General features: G+C 36.7%; 1 protein-coding gene across 1 annotated transcript in view; it reads left to right on the top strand.

The window, feature by feature from the left end:
* Positions 1-26569, top strand: part of LOC309661662 (protocadherin-23-like) — an 87622-nt gene that overhangs the window by 28578 nt on the left and 32475 nt on the right. The window contains exons 3-9 of the mRNA XM_082463503.1: positions 2216-2452; positions 3495-4511; positions 7246-7433; positions 8745-8844; positions 19799-19956; positions 21061-21904; positions 24130-24369. Of these exons, the coding sequence (XP_082319629.1) occupies positions 2216-2452; positions 3495-4511; positions 7246-7433; positions 8745-8844; positions 19799-19956; positions 21061-21904; positions 24130-24369 (2784 nt within the window). The remainder of the gene's footprint in view (positions 1-2215; positions 2453-3494; positions 4512-7245; positions 7434-8744; positions 8845-19798; positions 19957-21060; positions 21905-24129; positions 24370-26569) is intronic.

Below are 26569 nucleotides of genomic sequence, written 5' to 3'. Positions count from 1 at the left end.
CATCCTTTATTAACCTTGCATAATATCACTTAAAAGTTTTAGCAAACATTAGAGGTGAAAACAAGAGGTAGTTGTTTTTATTTTGCATTTGTTATTTTTAATGAGTTTGAGCATTATATTTATTCATAATTTATTCTTTCCTATCTGAGTTATCTGCCCTTATCCACTGCTACCCTAACTTTTGGCTTACTTGTATTTTTTCATCTTAGTTACAGAACTCTTCAGTTATTATATATACTAAATTGTTGTTTATATATTTTCAAAATGTTGTCTTTTGATTTTATTTATAAACCATGGAGTAAACTAATGAATAAGTGAATGAATGATAAGAAAGACAAAAACCATTAAAGTACAATGTGGTAAATGTATGATAGGCACATGTATTCAGGCCACTGTGGGATCCTGGAAGAGTGGTCTCTGAAAGAGAGTGGAAGGTAAGAGAAGGTCATCTGCGCCAGGTGAAAGTTGAGCTGTGCTTTAAAACATGAGTAGAAATCATTGTCAGAGAAGATGAAGAAGTTATTCCAGGAAGGGGATGCAGCAATCCAAAAGGAAGAGCAAGATCTATTCTGGAAATTAGAAAGAGTTGGCTGTGCCAAGAGCAAAATGTCCTATATGGAGAGAATGGGGCCACAGAGATGCAAAAGCGCTAATTGAGTGGCTTGGTTATTACGATAAAGCATTTGAACTTCCCCTGAAAACTGGGGGAAGCACTGATAGGCCGAGATTTGGATTTTAGGAAGACTATCCTAATACAAGTATGAAAAATGGTTTAGAAGGAGTCAGTCTGAAGGCAGGAAGACCAGCTTGTGGTCTAGTTGAGGCAGGCATTAATCTTTTCATTGTCATAATCATCAAGAGTGGAAAATAAAACCCTTAAAAAAGTCTCAATAATTAAAATCGAGTTAACTCTAGAAGACTCTGTACCCAGAGAGTGGGGGTAATTGGGGTAGAGAGACTTTTCATTTTCTTCTTTAGACAGACACTTTTGCATTATTTGGGTTTTATTTTTTAATCAAGCCAAGACTTTAATAAGAAAGAATGTTTGAAGCTAATCAATAACAGAAGGGAAAGACCTGACTTAGAAATTAGTGTGATGAGTATTGAGTGCTTTGGTGGACCAGCAAATCAGTGTGAACCCCAATTTTAACACGGCTGCTAAAAGTGGGTGTGATAATACTTGGTTACATTAGTATTTTATAAGTATTCCAATAAAGAGTGTTTATACTCTTCTTCATTATAGTCAGATTGTTATCTGGAATCACGTGTTCCTGGATCAACGTGGAGAATGTTCAGGAGAAAGAAACTGCAAGTGAAATGACATAAAATCATGTCAGATAAGAAAATGGGGATGCTGTGCCTGGAGCAGGTCTGATGAGATATTTGGCTTTGGTTATTGATAATGTGTTTGCCAAGGAGAAATAAGACAGATTCACTAAATTTCTAATGGAAATAGGAACAAGGAATTGGAGTTATGAGAGGGCAGATTTGATTTAAAAAAAGAAAGGGTGTCACCTTTTTTATGCCTAGAAAACTGATAATTCTGATGTTTTTGCCAGCTTCTCATATCATTTTGCACATATGCTCAAGTTCTTTGATTGGAAAGTAGATGTATCAAAGTTCTCCAGAGAAATGGAACCAATAGAAGATATATAAATATAAAGACATATAAAGATAAATATAAAGAGATTTATTGTAAGGAAGTAGTCCTGTGATTATGGAGATTAACAGGCCCCAAGATCTGCAGGTGAGTTGATAAACTCAAGACCCAGAGAACCAATGGTGTAGCTCCAGATTGAAGGCTGGCAGTCTCAAGACTCAGGAGGAGCCAAGATGTTTCAGTTCAATTCCAAAGGAAGGGAAAAAACCAATGTCCCAAGTCTAAGACAGTCCAGCAGGAGGACTCTCTCTTACTTGGAGGAGGACCAGCCCTTTTGTTCTAGTCAAGCCTTCAACTGATTGGATGAGGCCCACCCACAGCAGGGAGGCCAATATGCTTGACTCAGTCTACCCATTTGGGTTAATCTCACCCAAAAACACCCTCACAGAAACATGCAGCATAATGTTTCACTGAATATTTGGGCACACCATGGTCCAGTCAAGTGGACACATAAAATTAACCATCACAGTAGCATTAACAGATCAGGTGTTACTATTGCTCATCAGTATTTATTGCATGTTATCTGGTTTTTAATTCTCTCCTTCCCCTACCCAGGGATTATTTACTTAACATCAACTCTTAGTCATTTGGAATCCACCACACTTTTGCTGATGGTCTGTGCTCGAGATGGTGGTGGGCTCACATCTGTCACTAATGCTGAAGTCACCATACACATTCTTCAGATAACTCTGGCACCCACTGAATTTGAAAGGCCTAAGTATACTTTCTCAGTTTATGAAGATGTGCCTGAAGACAGTCCTGTGGGAACAGTGAAAGCAAAAGAGTCCTTGAGTAAGTACTTACTTCTTATGCTGCATTGAAATCCATTACTGGAACATTTTCTATATTTTCTTAGGTTGTACAGTCTTGAATAAATCTTTCCTTTTCTCCATGCAAGAATTGAGACCATACAATATATGGCTTGCTCTTTGTTCTTTCAACATTATTTTCATCCTACTTTTTTTTCTAATCACAAAAGTAATAGGTACTTTTAACTCACTCTTCAAAGCGTGCACATGCGCGCGCGCGCGCACACACACACACACACACACACACACACACACACATACACACTTCCAAAAATTTTTTTATGAAAATACATCCAACTATCTTTGTTGTTCTACAATGACCATTTTTCCCCACTTTGTATATTGTGGACAGTTTTCCAAGTTACTGGACATCATTCCGTCTCATTAAAATAATAAGTTGTGTAGTATTTATTTAAACATTTTCCTTTTGCTATCAATTTGAATGATTTACAATCATTTATCCTAGTCCAAATGATACTCAAGCAAATATCCTTATATGACTTGTACGGATTTCTCTGCAAGAAAAATTCTTAGAAGTGAATTACTTGTCCAAAGATCTTGTCCTGCTCCCTAACCCTAACCCATCTTCTCTCCTTCCCTTAAATTTTAGGGATGGTATTTGCCTTTTATCAGTAGGTATCATAGAGAAACACCAGTGTAAACTTGACTTTGCTTCCTCAAATATATAAAACAGACTGTAAAACAGGCATCCACATTATTTTCTGAATATCTTTCCCTTTTACTTAATACAAGAAGAGGGAAGGAAGATGGTGAAACTCGTGGCTTGCTCCTTGTCCACTGGACATTACTTTTGTCCACTAATACATCTGAAACCATGTGTCCACTTATCAACAGGCTTTGGAGAGCTGAGGAAGATGTGAGACATTGCATCGTATTCTCTGTGGATGTGATATACATTAATGCTTTCAGTTCTCAGTGTTTCCAGTAGGTACATTGTTTTGGCATAAAGTGATTGCTTTCTCTTTTCATTTTGTTCTTTTTTTTTTTTTTTTTTTCCTTTTCAGATTCCTCAGAGCCAATTCTTTATAGGATCTCCTCTGGTGATCTGGACGGAAAGTTCTTTATTCACCCATGGCTGGGCACCATTCGAACCCAGAAGCCTCTGGATCACGAAACGCAGCCCGTGGTTGTGCTCACTATCCAGGCACAGCTCAGCAGCTCCCCCGCCTGCAGCAGCACAGAGGTCAACATAACTGTCATCGATGTCAATGACAACAGCCCAGTGTTTCCCAAAGCCTCCGATGGGGTTACGATATCCCAGGGCACAATGCCTGGCACAGCCTTGTACTACGCCCGTGCAACAGACAAAGACAGCGGGCCCAACGGGGTCATCCGCTATACCATTGCCAGTCAGAGCCCAAGCATCTTTTCCGTTGACTTGGGGCTTGGTGTGGTGTACCTCAACGAGAGCTTGGCAGGCGCTGGGCCCCGGGAGTGCACGCTGACCCTCATGGCCCAGGATCTTGGTGTTCCTCCTCAGGCATCCCTGTTAGTGCTGACGGTCATTATTGAAAAACAAGAACAAAACCCATCTTTAACTTTTGAGCATTTGGTCTATCAAGCGGAAGTTAGTGAGTCCCTCTCACCGATGACCCCAGTCCTGAAAATCCAGGCCTGTCCGCTTGGCCCGCAGCTCACAACCCCGCAGCTCCTGTACTTGCTGGAGTCCGGCACAGACTCGGCTGCATTTGGCATCCATCCTTACACGGGTTGGATTTATTTGCGGCGACAGCTCGACTATGAATCCACACAAACATATAATTTTAGAGTGTTTGCCTGGATCCTGGAGGACAGAATGTCACAAAATGTGAGCACTTCAGTAATTGTTCATGTCCTGGATGAGAATGACAATTCCCCTACCTTCTTGCATGATGTCTTGTTTCTGAAAGTCAAGGAGAGTCCTGTTCCCCAAGGGGTAATAGGCAAAATTACAGCAATTGACAGAGACTCGGGAAAGAATGGACAGCTGTCATATTTCCTTTTGTCTGATGGAAAATTCTTCAAGATGAATCCTAATACAGGTAGCATTTTGTAGCTTGTACTCATTCCTTTAAAATTGGAATTGACAAAACTCAAATCTTTTAGCTAATATATAGTTAAAATTACAGTTTTTAGTAAATATATTACTTGATTATAGTATTGTGATTTTTAAAGTGAAGTCAAAATTGAACAGAATTTTCCCTTAAATGATTCATATTTCTCTTGCCTCACACCCACATACTGTCCGTATATGGTTCTTATTTTGAATTACAGGTACACTCAGAACTGGACTAGGTAAATTCTTGCGTAAAGTTTAACTCCATCCCCCCTGCCCAACCACTCTTTTTCATTTGTAGATGTCTTTAAAATTTTTCAAATAATATTTTATAAAATATAAATGTCATCGGTGAAAAACTAGAAAATAATCCACTTTTTAAGATTTTAAGATTTCAAAATCACTCTTTTGATATATTTCTCCATTCTCATTTTGATGAGGGAAACATAGGGAAAGGGCAAATATTTACACTGAGGTTTTTTTCATGTCTTAATTAGTTAAGTTAAATATACAAATGTTATTATATTGTATACATTTACAAGGTCTTTAATTCCTGCAACTACCTACGAATGAACTATGTTTATACTGCAACCATGTAGTTGGAGAAACTGAAACTCGGGTAGCTCAAGTAACATGCCCAAGGTCACGGAGTTAGAAAGAAGTGAGAAGGTCACCACTTTGTACAATTCCAGGAGGCACCATTCATGTTGTGGACTTTGTATGTGGTGCCCCTTGCTCTATAGTGGGACAGAATTTGAATTCAATTCTGATTACCTTCAAAGTGCCTGTCGTGTGGATTAGGAAAAGGTGCCCCTTCCTCCAGCAGATGGAGCTTTACACCAGGGCACAAGGCCTGTCGAGATTGCAGCTGTATCTCGGCTCCCATTCAGTCCTGAGCTGGGCCTCGCAGCAAGGCACAAACTGCACCGGCTGCACAGGATGGCCGGCTTGCTCTTTACTTCCATGTGCTAGATAGTTCTCTAGGTTTTCTACTGCACTCGGTAATTTATTTTTTTTGAAAGAAGCTGAAATATACATTCGGTTCCCCCATGATCTCTCTCCCACAGTTAGTCCAGATTCAGAAGACCAGGTGTCCATTCCTAGAATTGCTGTACGGCTGAAGCAAGAAGCTTCACCTTGGGACTCAGTTTCCTTACCTTGAAAAAAGGAGAGAATTGCCTCCATGCTCCGTGTCCCGCTCTGGGGGGGCGGGGGGTGGAGGTGGGTGAAGAGTTAAAGTGTTATGAAGGGGCTTGGAAAGCTACATACTCGTAAGCTGTTCCTGTTCACTGGGGTTGGGGACAGTGGGGCAACGCAGGGGTTGACGACATCCTCCAGTGCGTGGCAGGCATGCGCAGCACGCAGGCACGCCCTCCACGTCCGGGGCTCTGAGCAGCCTCAGGTAGTGACCCGAAACCTCACTTCCACGGAACCCTACGTGGAACCCCCACCCCCAGCCCCGGCTGAGCCTCCCAGTCTTTCCGAACAGCTGCTACATGTCAGAGTTGGTGCAGCAAATAAAAATGTGTTTGCCATTCAGGATTTAGGGTTTTCCTAGAATTGCATTTTGGAACTTTAAAGATGCAGTTGCTGTCTTTGTCATTTTTGTTAGAATCACACTTACAGTAAACACTTTATAAATATAGTTGATATAGTAAGTGGATATGGTAAACACTGCGTTATACCTTCACCAATTCAGCAACTTATCCAAATATGAATTTTTTTGTTGTTGTTCCTGATTTCACTTTTTGTTTTGTTCTACACGCTGTCATTTCATTTGGAGGAAAAGGGCAAAAAGATCTTGGAAATGGCAATGTTAGGTAGTAGTTGCTTCTTTATTACTTTCTCACAAATAGACATTTTCATAAATAGTGAGGATATTAACGCCTGTTGGAACTCTGCAGCGGGAGACGGGCTACCGGAGATGGCCCTTGGCGGTAGCTAGAGGCAGTTACGATTTTATGCCTGAGTCTGTTGATGAAACATGAGGCTAGTCGCCTAGAAGACAGTTTTGAGCAAGAATATGTAAAATATGGCTTGTAAAGCATGAAGAGTTATTTGGGAAGTCATTGTCCTCACTACACATATATTTTGTGAGATAAAAATAAATAACTCTATACATAAAAGACAAACCAATACTTAGGAATGTATTTGATTTTCATGAAGGTACTTTGCCATTATTTTAAGTAATGATAACAACTCTCACGTTCATAATAATTTACAGCTTACAAAGTCCTTTTAAATTTATGATTGCATTAGTGTTTGATAGCCCTAGGAGGTAGGGTCAGAGAGGTCCTTCTGCGCCTGAGGTGAAGAAACTGGAGCCCAAACCAGACCTTGTGATGTCAGAGCTGAGGTGCTTTCTGTATATTCAGTATGATGGGAGATATGCTGTAACTTTAAATCTTCTAAATTATTATTAAATTACCACAGAGTATTTTATCATTTGTTGTCATGAATTCATTCTTTAGTTAGAATGGTTGATGGTAGATAATTTGAAATACAAAGAATGACAAATTGAAGGTGGCAGAAGAAACTTCAGAAAATTCTTTCAACAGCAGAGCTAGATTACTAAAGCATGTGGTCTTGGAAGTTGTGCTTTTAGAACTTTATATCTGATTTTCCTTTCTGGGAATTGGTCTGGGATTAAATTGGTGGTTCATAAAGCCACAATTCTAGTACAAGTGTCAGCCTCTTTCATCCTGCTCTGTGTTCCTCAGGCGAACTTATCAGTTGGGTGGCCTTGGATCATGAGCAACGGGTGCACCATCAGGTGACTGTTTTAGTGACCGACCACGGCTCCCCTCCTCGAAACGCCACCGCGCTGGTGTATGTCTCAGTTACTGACATCAACGATAACAGGCCGTATTTCCCACAGTGCCTCCCTGGGAAGGAATTACACATCAAGGTATGTGGAGCCAAGTGGCCGTGCAACGTTTGTAGTATTCTTAGTCACTTGTTTTGAGCACCATCTTGTGGTAAAAAGCTTGAATTTATCCAGTGAGTCTTGTGTGGAAATGCATACATTTCAAGAGTTAGAATTGTCCACATGTCAAAAAAACCCCACAATTAAAACAAGAAAAGAAAATGCTTATATGTGCTATTTGGGATCACACATTCAGTGGTTTTATGATAATGTAGTTCTGTCTGTTGTATGAAAACATCATGGTACTTCATTATCAGTATTGCTCAGACATGGCTTGTTTTTTTTCAGTAATTTGCATGCCTTTCTTTGTCTACAGCTCCTTGTGGGCAATTGAAGCACATCTCTAAGATGGTTAGTTGAAGATAGGAGAACAATCTGTAGCTCTAAAGTGGAGGGACGTGCAGCCAGAGATTGTAACATTCGATCTTTGCAGGCACATGCGGAAACTTTTCATTATATTTACGTGATCTTATATTTTTCATTTCCATGTTTTTGTATGTTTTATAATGTACATAATAAGTTAGCATATTAGTTCATGTACATAATTAATAAATGTATCTTGGAGGTACTCATACTTTTTTTCAATGAAAGGGTTATATGAATAAAACGTTGGGAAGCTATTGCTCTAAAACATTTGGATGTTCAAATTGAGATCAGGTATGCATATTGAAAACCTCGAAATAGGTATTGAGGAAGTTAATAACTTTAAACTCACCTTCCAAAATCATATTTAAAGAAAATTCCACCAATGCAGAACATTATGATACTATCCTTATGATTTTTATTAATATATCATTTTATGTATCATGGCTTAATTAGGCAGTAAGACCCTAAACTTGGAGTTCAATTCCACATGTACATTTCAGTATTTCAGGAAAGTTTCTGTTAATTAATAAGGTATGTTTCCTGAAATAATGGTTTATGTTTATCTTTAGCGTATTTTGAACCTTTTAAAAGAAAGTGATGAATAAGAAGATGCCAGAATTCTTAAAATGCATCAAAAATCTAAGATTTTTTTTAGTCAATTTTATTTCCTTTTTTTCTCAAAATTAGGTTAAATGCTGCAGATAATTTGTTCAAATTGAGCAAAACATTTAAATTTGTAATGTGGATTTTTTTTCATGGTTTTACACCCATACAACTTTTATATGGTAGACATTTGCATTTTGTGTGGATTTAAAAGTAGTTTAAAAAAATAATGCTTAGTAGTAATGTGTTCTGTCACTTAAAGATTCATTGATCTTTTTTTAAAATTTCACTGACTAATTTGTAAGTCATTTGTCTTAATGACAGGTTCTGGAAGGTCAACCAGTAAATATGTTTGTTACAGCTGTGTTTGCAAAGGATCTTGATGAAGGAAACAATGCAGAAGTTATATATTCAGTATCTTCAGGTAAAAGTTACTATCCATAAAGGATTAAAAGCTTTTAGAATTTCCTCTTTTGTTTACCAACCATCTACCTCCTTCTGGGAAAATAGTTAACACTGAAAATAGCACCATATTGCAAACAAAATACATTTGTTACTTTCTAGAATCACCTTTAAAAAAAAATTTAAAAGTTTAATGGGGGCTTCAGTCAGATCTCAGGGAGAGCACTGGGGTTGGCTGTGTGAACACAGCCTGAAGGGGGCTAGTGCGCCACAGCTAGCCGAGAGGGAGTCTGGGAAAAAGTCTGGAGCTGCCGAAGAGGCAAGAGACTTTTTCTTGCCTCTGTGTTTCCTGGTGCGAGAGAAGAGGGGATTAAGAGCACCGCTTAAAGGAGTTCCAGAGACAGGCGTGAGCCGCGGCTATCAGCACGGAACCCAGAGACGGGCATGAGATGCTAAGGCTGCTGCTGAAGCCACAAAGAAGCCTGTGTGCAAGCACAGGTCACTATCCACACCTCCCCTCCCAGGAGCCTGTGTAGCCCGCCACTGCCAGGGTCCCGTGATCCAGAGACAACTTCCCGGGGAGAACACACGGCACACCTCAGGCTGTTGCAACGTCACTCTGGCCTCTGCTGCTGCAGGCTAACCGCACATCTATACCCCTCCCTCCCCCAAGCCTGAGTGAGCCAGAGCCCCCAAATCAGCTGCTCCTTTAACCCTGTCCTGTCTGAGCAAAGAACAGACACCTTCAGGCTACCTACACGCAGAGGCAGGGCCAAATCCAAAGCTGAACCCCGGGAGCTGTGTGAACAAAGAAGAGAAAGGGAAATCTCTCCCAGCAGCCTCAGGAGCAGCGGATTAAATCTCCACAATAAACTTGATGTACCCTGCCTCTGTGGAATACCTGAATAGACAACGAATCATCCCAAATTGAGGAGGTGGACTTTGGGAGCAATGATATATATATATTTTTTTCACTTTTTCTCTTTTTGTGAGTGTGTATGTGTATGCTTCTGTGTGTGATATTGTCTGTATAGCTTTGCTTTTACCCTTTCCCCTAGGGTTCTGTCTGTCCTTTTTTTTTTTTTTACTTAAAAAATTTTTTTCTTAATTTTTTTTAATTTTAATAACTCTATTTTATTTTATTTTACTTTATTTTATTTTATTTTATTTTATCTTCTTCTTTCTTTCTTTTTTTTCTCCCTGTTATTCTGAGCCCTGTGGAGAACAGGCTCTTGGTGCTCCAGCGAGGCATCAGGGTTGTGCCACTGAAGTGTGATAGCCAAGTTCAAGACCCTGGTCCACAAGAGACCTCCCAGCTCCAAGTAATATCAAATGGCGAAAATCTCCCATACATCTCAATCTCAATGCCAAGACTCAGCTCCACTCAATGACCAGCAAGCTCCAGTGCAGGACACCCTATGCCAAACAACTAGCAAGACAGAAACACAACACCATCCATTACCACAGAGGCTGTCTAAAATCATAATAAGGCCACACACACCCCAAAACACACCACCAAACTTGGACCTGCCCACCAGAAAGACAAGATCCAGCCTCATCCACCAGAACACAGGCACTAGTCCCCTCCACCAGGAAGCCTACACAACCCACTGAACCAACCTCAGCCACTGTGGACAGACACCAAAAACAATGGAAACTACGAACCTGCAGCCTGCAAAAAGGAGACCCCAAACACAGTAAGTTAAGCAAAATGAGGAGACAGAGAAACGCAAAGCAAATGAAGGAGCAAGGCAAAAACCCACCAGACCTAACAAATGACGAGGAAATAGGCAGTCTACATGAAAAAGAATTCAGAATAGTGATAGTAAAGATGATCCAAAATCTTGGAAATAGAATGGAGAAAATACAAGAAATGTTTAACAAGGACCTAAAAGAACTAAAGAGCAAAGAAACAGTGATGAACAACACAATAAATGAAATTAAAAATTCTCTAGAAGGGATCAGTAGCAGAATAACAGGGGTAGAAGAATGGACAAGTGACCTGGAAGATAAAATAGTGGAAATAACTACTGCAGAGGAGAATAAAGAAAAAAGAATAAAAAGAATTGAGGACAGTCTCAGAGACCTCTGGGACAACATTAAATGCACCAACATTCGAATTATATGGGTCCCAGAAGAAGAAGAGAAAAAGAAAGGGACTGAGAAAATATTTGAAGAGATTATAGTTGAAAACTTCCCTAATATGGGAAAGGAAATACTTAATCAAGTCCAGGAAGCACAGAAAGTCCCATACAGGATAAATCCAAGGAGAAACACGCCAAGACACATATTAATCAAACTATCAAAAATTAAATACACAGAACAAATGTTAAAAGCAGCAAGGGAAAAACAACAAATAACACACAGGGGAATCCTCATAAGGTTAACAGCTGATCTTTCAGCAGAAACTCTGCAAGCCAAAAGGGAGTGGTAAGACATATTTAAAGTGATGAAGGAGAAAAACCTACAACCATGATTACTCTACCCAGCAAGGAGCTCATTCAGATTTGAGGGAGAAATTAAAAGCTTTACAGACAAGCAAAAGCTAAGAGAATTCAGCACCACCAAACCAGCTTTACAACAAATGCTAAAGGAACTTCTCTAGGCAGGAAACACAAGAGAAGGAAAAGACCTACAATAACAAACCCAAAACAACTAAGAAAATGGTAATAGAAACATACATATAGATAATCGCCTTTAATGAAAATGGATTAAATGCTCCAGCCAAAAGAGAGAGACTGGCTGAATGGATACAAAAACAAGACCCATATATATGCTGTCTATAAGAGACCCACTTCAGACCTACGGACACATACAGACTGAAAGTGAGGGGATGGAAAAAGATATTCCATGCAAATGGAAATCAAAAAAAAGCTGGAGTAACAATTCTCATACCAGACAAAATAGACTTTAAAACAAAGACTATTACAAAAGACAATAAAGGACACTATATAATGATCAAGGAATCAATCCAAGAAGAGGATATAAAAACTGTAAGTTTTTATGCACCCAACATAGGAGCACCACAATATATAAGGCAAATAGTAACAGCCATAAAAGGGGAAATTGACAGTATTGCAATCATAGTGGGAGACTTTAACACCCCACTTTCACCAATGGACAGATCATCCAAAATGAAAATAAATCAGGAAACACAAGCTTTAAATGATACATTAAGCAAGACGGACTTAATTGATATTTATAGGGCATTCCATCCAAAAACAACAGAATACACATTCTTCTCAAGTGCTCATAGAACATTCTCCAGGATAGATCATATCTTGGGTCACAAATCAGGCCTTGGTAAATTTGAGAAAATTGAAATCATATCAAGTATCTTCTCTGACCACAATGCTATGAGACTACATATCAATTACAGGAAAAAATCTGTAAGAAATACAAACAGATGGAGGCTAAACAACACACTACTTAATAACTAACAGATCACTGAAGAAATCAAAGAGGAAATCCAAAAATACCTAGAAACAAATGACAATGAAAACACAATGACCCAAAACCTATGGGATGCAGCAAAAGCAGTTCTAAGAGGGAAGTTTATAGCAATACCATCCTACCTTAAGAAACAAGAAACATCTCAAATAAACAACCTAACCTTACACTTAAAGCAATTAGAGAAAGAAGAACAAAAAAATGTGCAAAGTTAGCAGAAGGAAAGAAATCATAAAGATCAGATCAGAAATAAATGGAAAAGAAATGAAGGACACAATAGCAAAGATCAATATAATTAAAAGCTGGTTCTTTGAGAAAATAAACAAAACTGATAAACCATTAGCCAGACTTATCAAGAAAAACAGGGAGAAGACTCAAACCAATAGAATTAGAAATGAAAAAGGAGAAGTAACTACTGACCCTGCAGAAATACAAAGCATCATGAGAGATTACTACAAGGAACTCTATGCCAATAAAATGGACAACCTGGAAGAAATGGACAAATTCTTAGAAATGCACAACCTTCCGAGAGTGAACCAGGAAGAAATAGAAAATATGAACAGACCAATCACAAGCACTGAAATTGAAACTGTGGTTAAAAATCTTCCAACAAACAAAAGCCCAGGACCAGACGGATTCACAGGTGAATTCTATCAAACATTTAGAGAAGAGCTAACACCTATCCTTCTCAAACTCTTCCAAAATATTGCAGAGGGAGGAACACTCCCAAACACATTCTACGAGGCCACCATCACCCTGATACCAAAACCAGACAAAGATGTCACAAAGAAAGAAAACTACAGGCCAATATCACTGATGAACATCGATGCAAAAATCCTCAACAAAGTACTAGCAAACAGAATCCAACAGAACATTAAAAGGATCATACACTATGATCAAGTGGGGTTTACCCCAGGAATGCAAGGTTTCTTCAATTTATGCAAATCAGTGAACATGATACACCATATTAACAAACTGAAGGAGGAAACCATACGATCATCTCAATGGGTGCAGAGAAAGCTTTCGACAAAATTCAGCACCCATTTATGATAAAAACCCTCCAGAAAGTAGGCATAGAGGGAAGTTACCTCAACATAATAAAGGCCATATATGACAAACCCACAGCCAACATCATCCTCAATGGTGAAAAACTGAAACCATTTCCACTAAGATCAGGAACAAGACAAGGTTGCCTACTATCACCACTATTATTCAACATAGCTTTGGAAGTTTTAGCCACAGCAATCAGAGAAGAAAAAGAAATAAAAGGAATCCAAATCGGAAAAGAAGAAGTAAAGCTGTCACTGCTAACACATACATGATACTATACATATAGAATCCTAAAGATGCTACCAGAAAACTACTAGAGCTAATCAATGAATTTGGTAAAGTAGCAGGATACAAAATTAATGCAAAGAAATCTCTTGCATTCCTATACACTAATGATGAAAAACCTGAAAGTAAAATTAAGAAAACACTCCCATTTATCACTGCAACAAAAAGAATAAAATATCTAGGAATAAACCTACCTAAGGAGACAAAAGATCTGTATGCAGAAAATTATAAGACAGTGATGAAAGAAATTAAAGATGATACAAATAGATGGAGAGATATACCATGTTCTTGGATTGGAAGAATCCACATTGTGAAAATGACTCTACTACCCAAAGCAATCTACAGATTCAATGCAATCCCTATCAAACTACCACTGGCATTTTTCACAGAACTAGAACAAAAAAATTCACAATTTGTATGGAAACACAAAAGAGCCCGAATAGCCAAAGCAATCTTGTAAAAGAAAAACGGAGCTGGAGGAATCAGCCTTCCTCACTTCAGACTATACTACAAAGCTACAGTAATCAAGACAGTATGGTACTGGCACAAAAACAGAAATATAGATCAATGGAACAGGACAGATAGCCCAGATATAAACCCACGCACATATGGTCACCTTATCTTTGATTAAGGAGGCAAGAATATACAGTGGAGAAAAGACACCCTCTTCAATAAGTGGTGCTGGGAAAACTGGACAGCTACATGAAAAAGAATGAAATTAGAACACTCCTTAACACCATACACAAAAATAAACTCAAAATGGATTAAAGACCTAAATGTAAGGCCAGACACTATCAAACTCTTAGAGGAAAACATAGGCAGAACACTGTAAGACATAAATCACATAAGATCCTTTTTGACCCACCTCTTAGAGAAATGGAAATAAAAAGAAAAATAAAGCAATGGGACCTAATGAAACTTAAAAGCTTTTGCAGAGCAAAGGAAACCATAAACAAGACGAAAAGACAACATTCAGAATGGGAGAAAATATTTTCAAATGTAGCAACTGACAAAGGATTAATCTTCAAAATTTACAAGCAGCTCATGCAGCTCAATATCAAAAAAAACAAGCAACCTAATCCAAAAATGGACAGAAGACCTAAATAGATATTTCTCCAAAGAAGATATACAGATCGCCAACAAACACAGGAAAGAATGCTCAACATTATTAATCAGTAGAGAAATGCAAATCAAAACTACAATGAGATATCATCTCACACCGGTCAGAATAACCATCATCAAAGAATCTACAAACAATGCATGCTGGAGAGGGTGTGGAGAAATGGGAACCCTCTTGCACTGTTGGTGGGTATGTAAATTGATACAGCCACTGTGGAGAACAGTATTGAGGTTCCTTAAAAAACTAAAAATAGAACTACCATACGACCCAGCAATATTACTACTGGGCATGTACCCTGAGAAAACCTTAATTCAAAAAGAGTCATGTACCAAAATGTCCATTGCAGCTCTATTTACAATAGCCAGGACATGGAAGTAACCTAAGTCTCCATCAACAGATGAGTGGATAAAGAAGATGTGGCACATGTATACAATGGAATATTACTCAGCCATAAAAAGGAACAAAACTGAGTTATTTGTAGTGAGGTGGATGGACCTAGAGACTGTCATACAGAGTGAAGTAAGTCAGAAAGAGAAAAATAAATACCGTATGCTAACACATATATATGGAATCTAAAAAAAAAAAAAAAAGAATAAAAATTGGTCAGAAGAACCTAGGGGCAAGTTGGGAATAAAGATGCAGACCTAGTAGAGAATGGACTTGAGGATACGGGGAGGGGGAAGGGTAACCTGGGACAAAGTGAGAGAGTGGCATGGACATATATACACTACCAAACATAAAAGAGATAGCTAGTGGGAAGCAGCCGCATAGCACAGGGAGATCAGCTCGGTGCTTTGTTGCCACCTAGAGGGGTGGGATAGGGAGGGTTGGAGGGAGGGAGATGCAAGAGGGAGGAGATATGGGGACATATGTATATGTATAACTGATTCACTTTGTTATAAAGCAGAAACTAACACACCATTGTAAAGCAATTATACTCCAATAAAGATGTTAAAAAAATAAAATAAAATAAAAATTTAATGTAAAATCATATTATTTTTTCTATGTCCTAAGTAGAAATCAACCAGCCATCCACTTTAAATGAATAATTTTCAATAATGTAAATTGCAAATCAACTTTTACTGATAAGAAAGTACTAGTTAATGGATAAAAATTGGTATTTAGTATAAAGACATATGATTATGAACACCAAGCATCTGTGAATCTCTGTGAAAATTAAATATTCTTAAGGTCAGAGTAAATCATATTTAGAAAATGCAGAGTGAAGTTAGTCAGAAAGAGAAAAACAAATATTGTATGTTAATGCATATATGTGGAATATAGAAAAATGGTACAGATGAACCTGTTTGCAAGGCAGAAATAGAGACACAGACATAGAGAACAACATATGAACACCAAGGGGGGAAAGGGGATCTGGGATGAATTGTGAGATTGGGATTGACATATATACACTAAATAATATGTATAAAATAACTAATGAGAACCTGCTGTATAGCATAGGGAACTCTACTTCACTGTACAGTAGAAACTAACATATCATTGTAAAACAACTATACCTCAATTAAAAAAAAATAGGATTAATTAAAAAATGTCACATACGTACACACATGTATGTATATGTAGGAATTTTATTGAGACAGGCTTATGTTTATGTTTTTCCTTGAGAATGCACAGGCCTCAGATTGGTTCCAGTGATTAACTTTAGTTGGCATTTTGTTTTTATACCATTTTAAAAGACATTTGTTGCTTTGCCATGTTTGACACAAACATAGGGAAGCAAGGGACACCATTGCCTTTATCTGCAGATAATTTAATTGTCTACATGGAAAACCCCAAATATGCTACAGGCAAATCACTAGAATCAATAACATAAAAAATTTCTGGGAACAATGTTAACATACAAAAATCACCAGCATTTTAAGAACTAAGCAGGATTTCAAAGGTTTCATTCACTGTAACAAAGAAAATCATTGGGTGTGGGGTCCAGTTTACTGTGAAGATCATGAAGTTTAGGCTTTAAGGTTCTTCACTAGCATGGGCTCCTCAGGGGTGGGAATATTGTCCTATTTTCTTTAAAGAAGGGCGATCAAATTATGTGTTTCCCCCCTCTCCCAAATCAGAATCATCTTGACTAGAAGCATAGGGAGGAAAATTTCAATAAAAGATATTTAAGACCTTTATGTAGAAAATTACAAAATAGATGAAAGACCTAAAGTTGAAAGAAGTGAAAAGGCAAATCATGTTCATGCTTGGGAAGATGACATAGTGGATTGTTCAGTAACAATGAGTCTGCTGCATACACACATACACACACACAGGTTAATAGATTAAGCTACAATCCTGCTATGATACAGTTATTTGGAAAGGAACAAAACCACGCTATATATTACTCATGAATATATGGACTAGAAAGATACACCCCCACTTTAGAACAGAGGCTGTCTACAGGGAAGAAGAAAGGGAATGAGATTTGGAGATACACACAGGTCCTCTGCTGTACTTATATTCTGTCATTTCTTTAAAAATTTTGAAGAAATATTGCAACTTTACCAATCTAGAAATGTTTACATGGAAGGTCATATATTTCTGAATGTTTGAAATGTTGATTTTTAAAAAAAATTAGTTTCTGAAATGATACTTGGGGCATAGCAATATAAAAATGTGGTGATATCTGTTATGTTACTCATACCTTTGCTTTAACTTTATCCAATTGCAAAATAGAGGCAACTACAAAATGTAAGATAAAATAACAAGATAAAGATCAATATAATGAGAACAAAGATATATATATCACATTCATGAAAGTTTTCATTCTCCTATGTAAATGGACCAAAGCATAGAAATCACAACCAGTAGGTGTTACATAATTTCCTGCTCTATACTCTGACTTTCTTAAGAACAGGAGTTCTTTTTTATTTGCCTTTATTTCCCCTATAACTGGTAAAGTATGTGTTACATGATAGTGACTCACTGATAGTTGAATAAAAGAATGAAAGAGAGCCACTAGCCTAGACATCGTCTGAAGTTCTTTGGGTTGTTTAAAGTATTTAGATTTTATCAAAGAACACAAATCTGTTATTTAACAAACCAAAAAAAAAACACCTGCCATGATCAATTTGAATTAGAAGTATCAATACAAACTTATGACATATTTTAGTGTGTGCATGTGTATATTCTGTGACCACTGAAAAAGGCCTAGAAACTGACTGACCCAGAAGCAATGAGCAGGATACAACCTCCCAATACTGTACTCCATGGAATGAACCAGGAGTCCTTGGAGAAATGACTGACTCCAGGTCTTGGACAGGAAATCTTCAAGATGAGTCTGTAACATTTTGTCACCCCAGATACAAGGAGGCTGCTAAAGATGACTAGGATCATATCAAAGACTCAAGAACCTCCTTTAAGAGGATCCTAATATTCAAAGATGGAACAATTTGAACATCAATAGAGATAATATTGGGAATAGATTGAAACTCTTATAACATGTTTAAATTTATGCTTAATGATTCTTAAAACAGAAACTAAACAAACCTTTAATTATCATAGTTGGAGCACTGAAGGATGTTAGTAAACCAATCCATTATTTTGAAGACTGTTAAATAAAAGTTTACCATCAAACATTTATCCTGACTTTTCCTATAATGAACTGTCCCACTGGGTTACCAATAAGTAGATAAGAAGAAGTTGCTCTTTAGTAATATATTCCAGCTAATAAATGAAGAAGGGCTCATAGACTCAGAATGTTATACTTTGCAACATTTATTGAATCATTAGTGGATCCAGGCTGTGCACCAAAGGGGGCCCACATCACAAAAAGAGACAATCAGACATGTGCTTCTGAAGGAAAACACAAAACAGCATTTATGAAGTAGTCTTCCCCCCAAACAACCTGAATCTGATTAATTCTCTAGATCTACATCCCAATTTAAGGAGAACATAGAGGACAGAAAAACATATTAAGCTACACTTTGGAGATAAGCAACAGGCAAATCTAGACCACGGGAAGCTTCAGGATACATGATCCAGTTCTTCAGCAAATGAGTTGCGAGAACAAAATAAAGAGATGGATGGCAGGAATGCATAGATTGAAGAGATATGCAAATACAGAGTTTATGTTGAATCTAATTTGACTAAAAAAAAATAAGATATTTATGAGACAACTGGAAATTTAAAAGTTAACTAGATATTTGATAATATTTAGGAATTATTACTAATTTTTAAAAGTATAATATGGTACTGTGATCGTATTAAATTTTTCCTTATCTTTTAGAGATGCATGTTGAAAAACATACAGAAGAAATGATATGATTTCTGAAATTTGCTTCAAAAGAAGATGGTGAAGGGAAATATGTGAATGGGGAATAAGATTAGCCATGATTTGATAAATATTATTATTATTTTAAATTATTTTCCATATGGTTTTTTTAATAGGATATTGAATATAGTTCCTTGTGTTACACAGTAGTTCCCTGTGTTTCTGTCTCATAGATAAGTTCATTTGTGTCATATTTTGGATTCCTACATATAAGTGATATCATATGGTATTTGTCTTTCTCTGTCTGACTTATTTCACTTAGTATGATAATCTCTAGGTCCATCCATGTTGCTGCAAATGGCATGATTTCATTCTCTTTTATGGCTGAGTAGTATTCCATTGTATATATGTATCACATCTTCTTTAACCATTTACATGTTGATGGACGTTTAGGTTGTTTCCATGTCTTGGCTATTTTAAATAGTGTTGCTATGAACACAGGGGTGCATGTATCTATTTGAATTAGAGTTTTGTCAGGATATATGCCCAGGAATGGGATTGCTGGATGATATGGCACATGAGTTGATAAATATTGAAGCTAGATGATAGGTACATGAAAGTTCATGATATCATTGTCTACTTTTTTATATGTGAAAATTTCTATAATAATTTTTTTAATCTGTTATGTTTCTTGTCTGTATTTTTAGTATTATCCTTATGCTCATATTCTCACAGAGCTTAAGGTAAATAAATCTTCCAAATGATCACAGGTATATTTGGATTAATTAATTCTCTGTATTCTGCATTGTCAACTAACATTAATTTCTTAATTTTGTGTGTGTTTGTGTGTAGAGGGTAGTTCTGATCACTTCAAGATTGATGCCAACAGTGGTGAAATAAGAACAACCAGAGTACTTTCACATGATTATGGACCTTCTTACAGGATGATTGTAATTGCCAGCGACCAGGGGGTGCCTCCTCTTCAAGGACAGGCAGTTATTAATATTCAGGTAATAGCTCACATCACACAAAATGTGGAAAGATGCTCTGAGGGGGTTTTAATTTTATATAAAAATGTAGAGTGAAGATACATTAAATATATGAATACTCTTTTTAGAGAGCATTGCAGATGTATGTGTGCATTATATTAAGTGATTTCATTATCACTTGAGAAATGATTAGGTTTAAATAATTTTTTATTTTAACTTTGTACAGTTACTGACAAGATACTTACCTCCATCACTATGTGGACGTTTATCCTGCTTTGTTTATGAAGAACAAAAAGTATCTTTTCTTTTACTTTTTCCTAATTGCAAGGACCGGGCAAATTTGCAGGAGAAACGTGTGTAAATAAATAGCCAGTAATAAATCGCATAGTTTTTGTAATTATTTTTAAAATTAGGAAGGGCACTTGAGATTTGTACTTTAAGACTTTCCTTTAGTCATAATGAGCAAACAAGCTGTAGGCAGTCTCCATAGTAGGAAAAAATTACATCAACCCATCAGAAGCAAAATGACTGTTTACAGGAAGATTTTTTTGTTCAAGCATGTGATAATCAGTAATATTAATATAGGTATGTATACTAATCAAGAATATATGTCCCCAAGAGTTCTGTTTCCAAATTATATTCTTTATTGATTAAGGATATGTGGGTTAGGAGAAAATTCTGTCATAATATCTCAAGACTCTGGTTTCAGATAAACAAAGGCATATGATACTTAAATGTATGCAGATGTTGTCATTAAGGAAATATGAGTCTCTAGGACTTAGAGTAGCTTGGAAAACTAGCTCTCGTACACTGTCTTTGAAGAACCATAAGACTACAGTTCACGTAAACAAAAGCGTAGCCTCACCAAACTATCATTGCATCCATTACAGCAAACAGGGGAGTGGAAAGTCCTGTACTTTCTTATCTCCTAGCTATTATGCAGTTTTCAGTCTTCAGAGGCATACTGGAATTATATAATATAAGAAAAGACATTTTCTCACCAATTAACATATGTATGTTGCACAACTGGAAGGAATTAGCTTCCAAAAGAATAGCAGCACCTGTATCGATTAAACTATTTTTAAACAAACCCAAATTAACAACTCCTTTTTATTCTTATTTCAGGTGATACCACTATCCGAAGGGAGAGCTGTCATTTCTCAGAATATTAGACACTTAGTTATACCAGAAAACTTGAAGCCTGCAAAAATAATGAGCTTGATAAAGTCACCTGATCACCTTCAACAACATCATAGTGGAAAGTTACATTTTAGTATCGCTGCAGATGACAAGGATGGTCACTTTGCAGTCGACAGCTCGACAGGAGACTTGTTCCTCTTTAAGGAACTGGATTATGAAATGACGTCTCATTATCTTTTCAGGGTGGTAACTAAAGACCACAGCAGAAACCCTCCCGTGAATAGCACAGTCTTCCTTAGTGTTGCTGTGGAAGATCAGAATGACCATTCCCCATCTTTCCGGGAGGAGTTCATTGTGATCAGCGTGGAAGAGAATGCCCCTGTCGGGACTCTGGTGCACGTCTTCAATGCCAAAGACGGCGACGGCACTTTTTTGAACAGTAGAGTACAATACTTAATTGAAGCCCACCACCCTGGAATGAATCCATTTCTCATCCACCCCTCATTTGGCACTTTGGTCACTGCTTCCCCCCTTGACAGAGAGAGAGTTCCGACTGTTGTCCTGACAGTAACTGCATCCGATCAGGCTGTGAATGTGACAGACCGGCGACTGAGATCGCTGATGGTGAAGGTAGTGATTTTGGATATAAATGACCACAGCCCCACTTTTACATCTTTCCCCATCGCCCTTGTCAAAGAGGATGCCGCGGTGGGCTCCTTGGTGCACCACATAACTGCTCAAGATCCAGACGCAGGAAGGAATGGAAGAGTAACATTCAGCATCCTCTCAGGAAATGAAAATATGGCTTTTATGCTAGATGAGTCATCAGGTACTGTCCTTGTCACTGTCAGTTAAAGCCTGTGCTCACTTGCTTGCATTTATCTTTTTCATTTTCCTCTGTTATAAAATCGTACTTCTCAAGATGCATATGCTTTAAGGAAATTTGACTTGATTTACCGTTTAACTTATATAGATGATAGGCACAGAGGTTGTATTCAGAGAACCAAGAGTAATTGGCCTGTTTGTTAGCATTGACCTGCTTTGTAGCTAGCTCACATTTCCTGGGATGAATATACAGTAGCCAACTTCTTTGCCCCCATTGTGTGTTTTCATAGGGTAGGAGATGGTACCAAGAGTGAATCAAGGTAGAACATGACTAGTCAACATTGTTCAAAGACTTTAATATGGAAACTTATCTCTAAGATCATACAAACATACACTTGTAAATAGTTGGAAATCATTTATTTTCAAATGGTTGTATTGATATTGACATTAAGACCCTTACTTTTCACAACTGAAACATTTTCTTTTTGGCAGAAGCATTTTTTCACTGTCAAGTACTCTTTGGAAATGGCACTCACTGTCACTTCCCTTGTCTTGCTGTTACCATATTGTCAGATAACATCTTCTAAAAATTTTGATGTAGTTTGATGGAAAATTATACGTTCAAAGTGTCATTCTTGTGATATTGGAAATGAAATTCCCTCAACCTGATTTTCAGAAGACAGTGAAGAGATGGACTACCATCTCATTCTCTAAAAAATAAAATCATTTCTGCATGAGCCTTAGAAAAAAATCTCAGACGTATACCATTTGGCCCAACTGTCGGTAAGAGCATTATTTGGAATGGGACTGAATGTGTAGAATTTGGAAGTCATGATTATAGTCTGGCTATATACTGTTGGAAAATTTCATCAAAATATTTATTAAATCCTGTGCATATGGTTCCGTTCTGAGACCTGCATGAACACCACTTAAAAGCCCAACTGACAGAGAGATAGTCCAGACCCAGATGCTGATTTCTGTTAGAGCTGGGGTCTCCAAGGATCTATTTCAACGATATTTAAAATGCTTTCCAAAATGGCTAAGGAAGGTTTATTTCAGATTGCTAAAGAGGGTGGATAAAATTAGAATTGTGTCTCGGTAATATAGATATCCTGAATCTTAAACAATTGCAGTGGCTGTTTCAGTTGAGATATTTTTTTCAAAGACATAAAATGTTAATTGCTGAATTCACTCATATGAGATAAGCTATTTTTCTCTCACAAAGCTCATATTTTTTTATCAAGAAGACAAAGTGAGATTTTCAATGGCTTTTGGCTATGAAGTGTAAAATGATAAGCAATTATCGAGAAACCATTTTATATATAATATCTGAATCAGTAAGCCTCTTTAATTATTTGAAGAAAAGTTCTTATAGGAGGAGCACGTGTTAGAGGAGCAAACAGCAATCCTAAAAGAAAAAATGTGACAATTGGAATTATGTAACAAATATATGTGTGCAAGTTGCTTATATGAGTTACGTGCTTAAATGGCAGTTGGATGGAGACATTGTATTCGTGAAGTTTATTGTCCGAGTTATAAAGTCTTTACTATTTTTTGTTAATAAAAAAAGACTGTTAAATGAGATTAGTATAAAGAGATTATAACTCTTTAACAAAAACTAAATCTCTTAAAGGATGTAGCCATACTTTTTGTAACTTGGTCACTTTTACACATGAAGTGTCCTTTGACATGAAAAGGGATACTGTTAGAACCTAGATATTTTTTTAAATGAAGGTAGAGGGACTTCCCTGGTGGCACAGTGGTTAAGACTCTGCGCTCCCAATGAAACCGAGTTTGATCCCTGGTCAGGGAACTAGATTCCACATGCATGCTGAAACTAAGAGTTCGTGTGTTGCAGCTAAGGAGCCCGCGTGCAGCAACTAAGACCTGGTGCAACCAAATAAATAAATATTTAAAGAAAAAAAAATGAAGGTAGATGTTGGGTAGATAAATATTCTTGATGTAATCATCTTAGTAGATAATGATATGTGATGGATTATTTCTGAATTCTCATTCATCCTTATAATTTAAATTAGAATGACTTTTCTAATTAAAAATGTTCTCTTTTATTTCAGATAATATATAAATTTAAAGTTGGTTTAATAATATTTATTCTTTAACAGAGAAAGCTTCTGAATTTTTAGCAACTTAGATGAGTTAGAGAAAAGTAGAGTAAACACGACTTCTCCAAAGACTATTACTTATTGCTTTTCTCTTCTTTCAAAACAGGTTTACTAACTACTACTTTGCCTTTGGATTATGAGTTAAAAAGTCAGTACATTCTGACCCTTCTGGCACTGGATAGTGGCACACCAACACTTTCTTCATCCCAGACTTTGACAATTACTGTTCTTGATGTAAACGATGAGGCCCCAGTATTTAAACAGCACCTATATGAAGCTTCAGTTAAAGAAAATCAAAATCCAGGGGAGTTTGTCACAAGAGTTGAAGCTGTGGACAGAGATTCAGGTAACTCAAAAATATGGGAACTAAGTAATCGATATTAAAAGCAAAAACTGACATTTACCAGAAATTTGAAAACAGTTGCTAGTTATTTCAAACTTCTAGAATTTCTTTAATTAGCATACACAGAAAAAAAAATTGAATGCATAATGTGTACTTTTTATAGCATTTGCTTGTATGATTTTTATTATTACTTATAGTAGAGTGATACATATCTAATTAATATACAATTTATTGATTTGATTTTGATAATAAACAGAAGTATAGACAAAGGATCACACTTTTTTCAGACTGTAATAGCTAGATACATGGAGTACCAGAAGGTAAATCGTTCTTTATTTCCTCCATATGTAGCATAATGGAAGAGATAGGATGCTGGTGTCAGACTGCCTGGCTTTGAATCCTAGAACCACCACTTAAGCTGTGTAACCTTTAATAAGCTATATATTAGTTCTCTCTGATCCTCTGTTTGCTTATCTGTAAAATGGGGATTATAATACAGCCTAATTCGTAGTTCTGTTATGAATATGAATGAGTTATTACCTACAAAGAGCTGAGACCAGTGTCTGGCACAATAAACAGTCAATAAATGTTAACTTCCATCATTACTGTATTACTGTTGTGTTATTAATATCAACCACTGTGTTCAGACAAATGACTTAGAAGTAAACAGTTACTGTGGGTAGGAATTTATAAATGTCTTAGAATTGCTTTTTAATATCACTATGACTTTTTTGGTCATTTAAGCTTCAGTAACTTTAATAATATCCTTTTTTAATTTTAAACAAAATAATTATAAAAATTATAGTGAAGTAGTTGCCATTAACACCATATGCTGAATTTTCCCATCTGAATTAACACAAATAGTTTAATAAGCCAGTCTTTTTAAATTCACATTTGTATATAGCAAGTGGCAATACATAATCAATATAATATTTTGTTCTTTTCTTGCAAGAATTGTAACAGATGTTTCTATGGAAATAATAGTATAAAAACTAGCATTTTCCTCCTAAGTTGTTCATCAAAAGGGTAAAAGATACATTTTCTTGAACTTTTAAATTATATACCATTTAGATGTTTTGTGCTTTTGGGAAACATCATCTTTTAATGAAATGCATTTTATGTGATGTGATGAAGACTTTCAAGGGCCAACCGAATTTTCTCTTTTGACCAGAGCGGGGCAGTATGATCAAAGAGTTTTGCTTACTGTGCTCACCAAGAGGGCTGGAGTGTGCTAACAATTGCTTGTCCCACTCCGCTTAAAGAATTTAGCACATTTCTGGCAGTGTGGTTTTTAGGTGATAGAAACAATGGAGAATATACATAAGCTTTGTGTTTCCAATATACCCAGTTTAATAAAGTTCTCCGAGAGCATTCTCTGGTGTAAATTGAGTAATGCAGAGCTCCGGGCAACACAGAAACCACTTCCCAAAGTACACAGACATATGCTGAACCCATCACTGACGTGTGATTTAGCAAGCATTTAAAGTCTGTAAAATGCTTCCTCCCTTTGACTTTATTTTATTAATTTTATTTTTTAGAATGGACTCTACTAAAAGGATTTATTTGCTTTAATATTTGGAGGCAAAAAGAATTTCTCTCAAAAATTTTCGTATGTCAACTAAAGATGATTACCATAAATACGCTTTCCAATTTTTACTGTCAAGTTGCCAAGTGTTAGTGTAATTTTCTTTTGGAATGAATGGTCTGCAACCTGTTACTTATAATTGAATTGAAAGTTCATTATTCTAGAGATTATGATTTGCCAGGGAATTTAGATGCAAAATTGCTGGTTTTCTGGCTTCGGCTTTATGGATGTTTGAGATACACATTAACATTTCCTGAGTCTCACGTACCTTCCCAAGTTTTGTAGACAATTTTGGTTTACTGGAAATCTCAGTGTTTTTAATGAAGCCAGATCTGTTAAGCCAGTGGTTATGTAAATGCATGTGAATTTGGGTGTATGCATGTGTTTTTGAACATATTTTTCCTAAATCTTTTTTTTTTTTTTTTTTTTTTTTGCTTATTGGGTTAAGACAATGAAAGAGGATTATGCACAAGAATTAAATGATGTAGTCAGGACTTTAACATAACTGGCATCATATTGGAATTTATGAATGGTTTACTTTATAGTCTGTATTTTTAAAAATATTATAGCATTACTTAATACTAGAGAGGTTAACATACGTTTTCTAGCATTCTACAA

Source organism: Balaenoptera physalus, assembly GCF_965194825.1.
Source record: "Balaenoptera physalus genome assembly, chromosome: 5".
NCBI classification, from domain to species: domain Eukaryota; kingdom Metazoa; phylum Chordata; class Mammalia; order Artiodactyla; family Balaenopteridae; genus Balaenoptera; species Balaenoptera physalus.
This window is presented reverse-complemented; position numbering and strand designations above follow the sequence as displayed.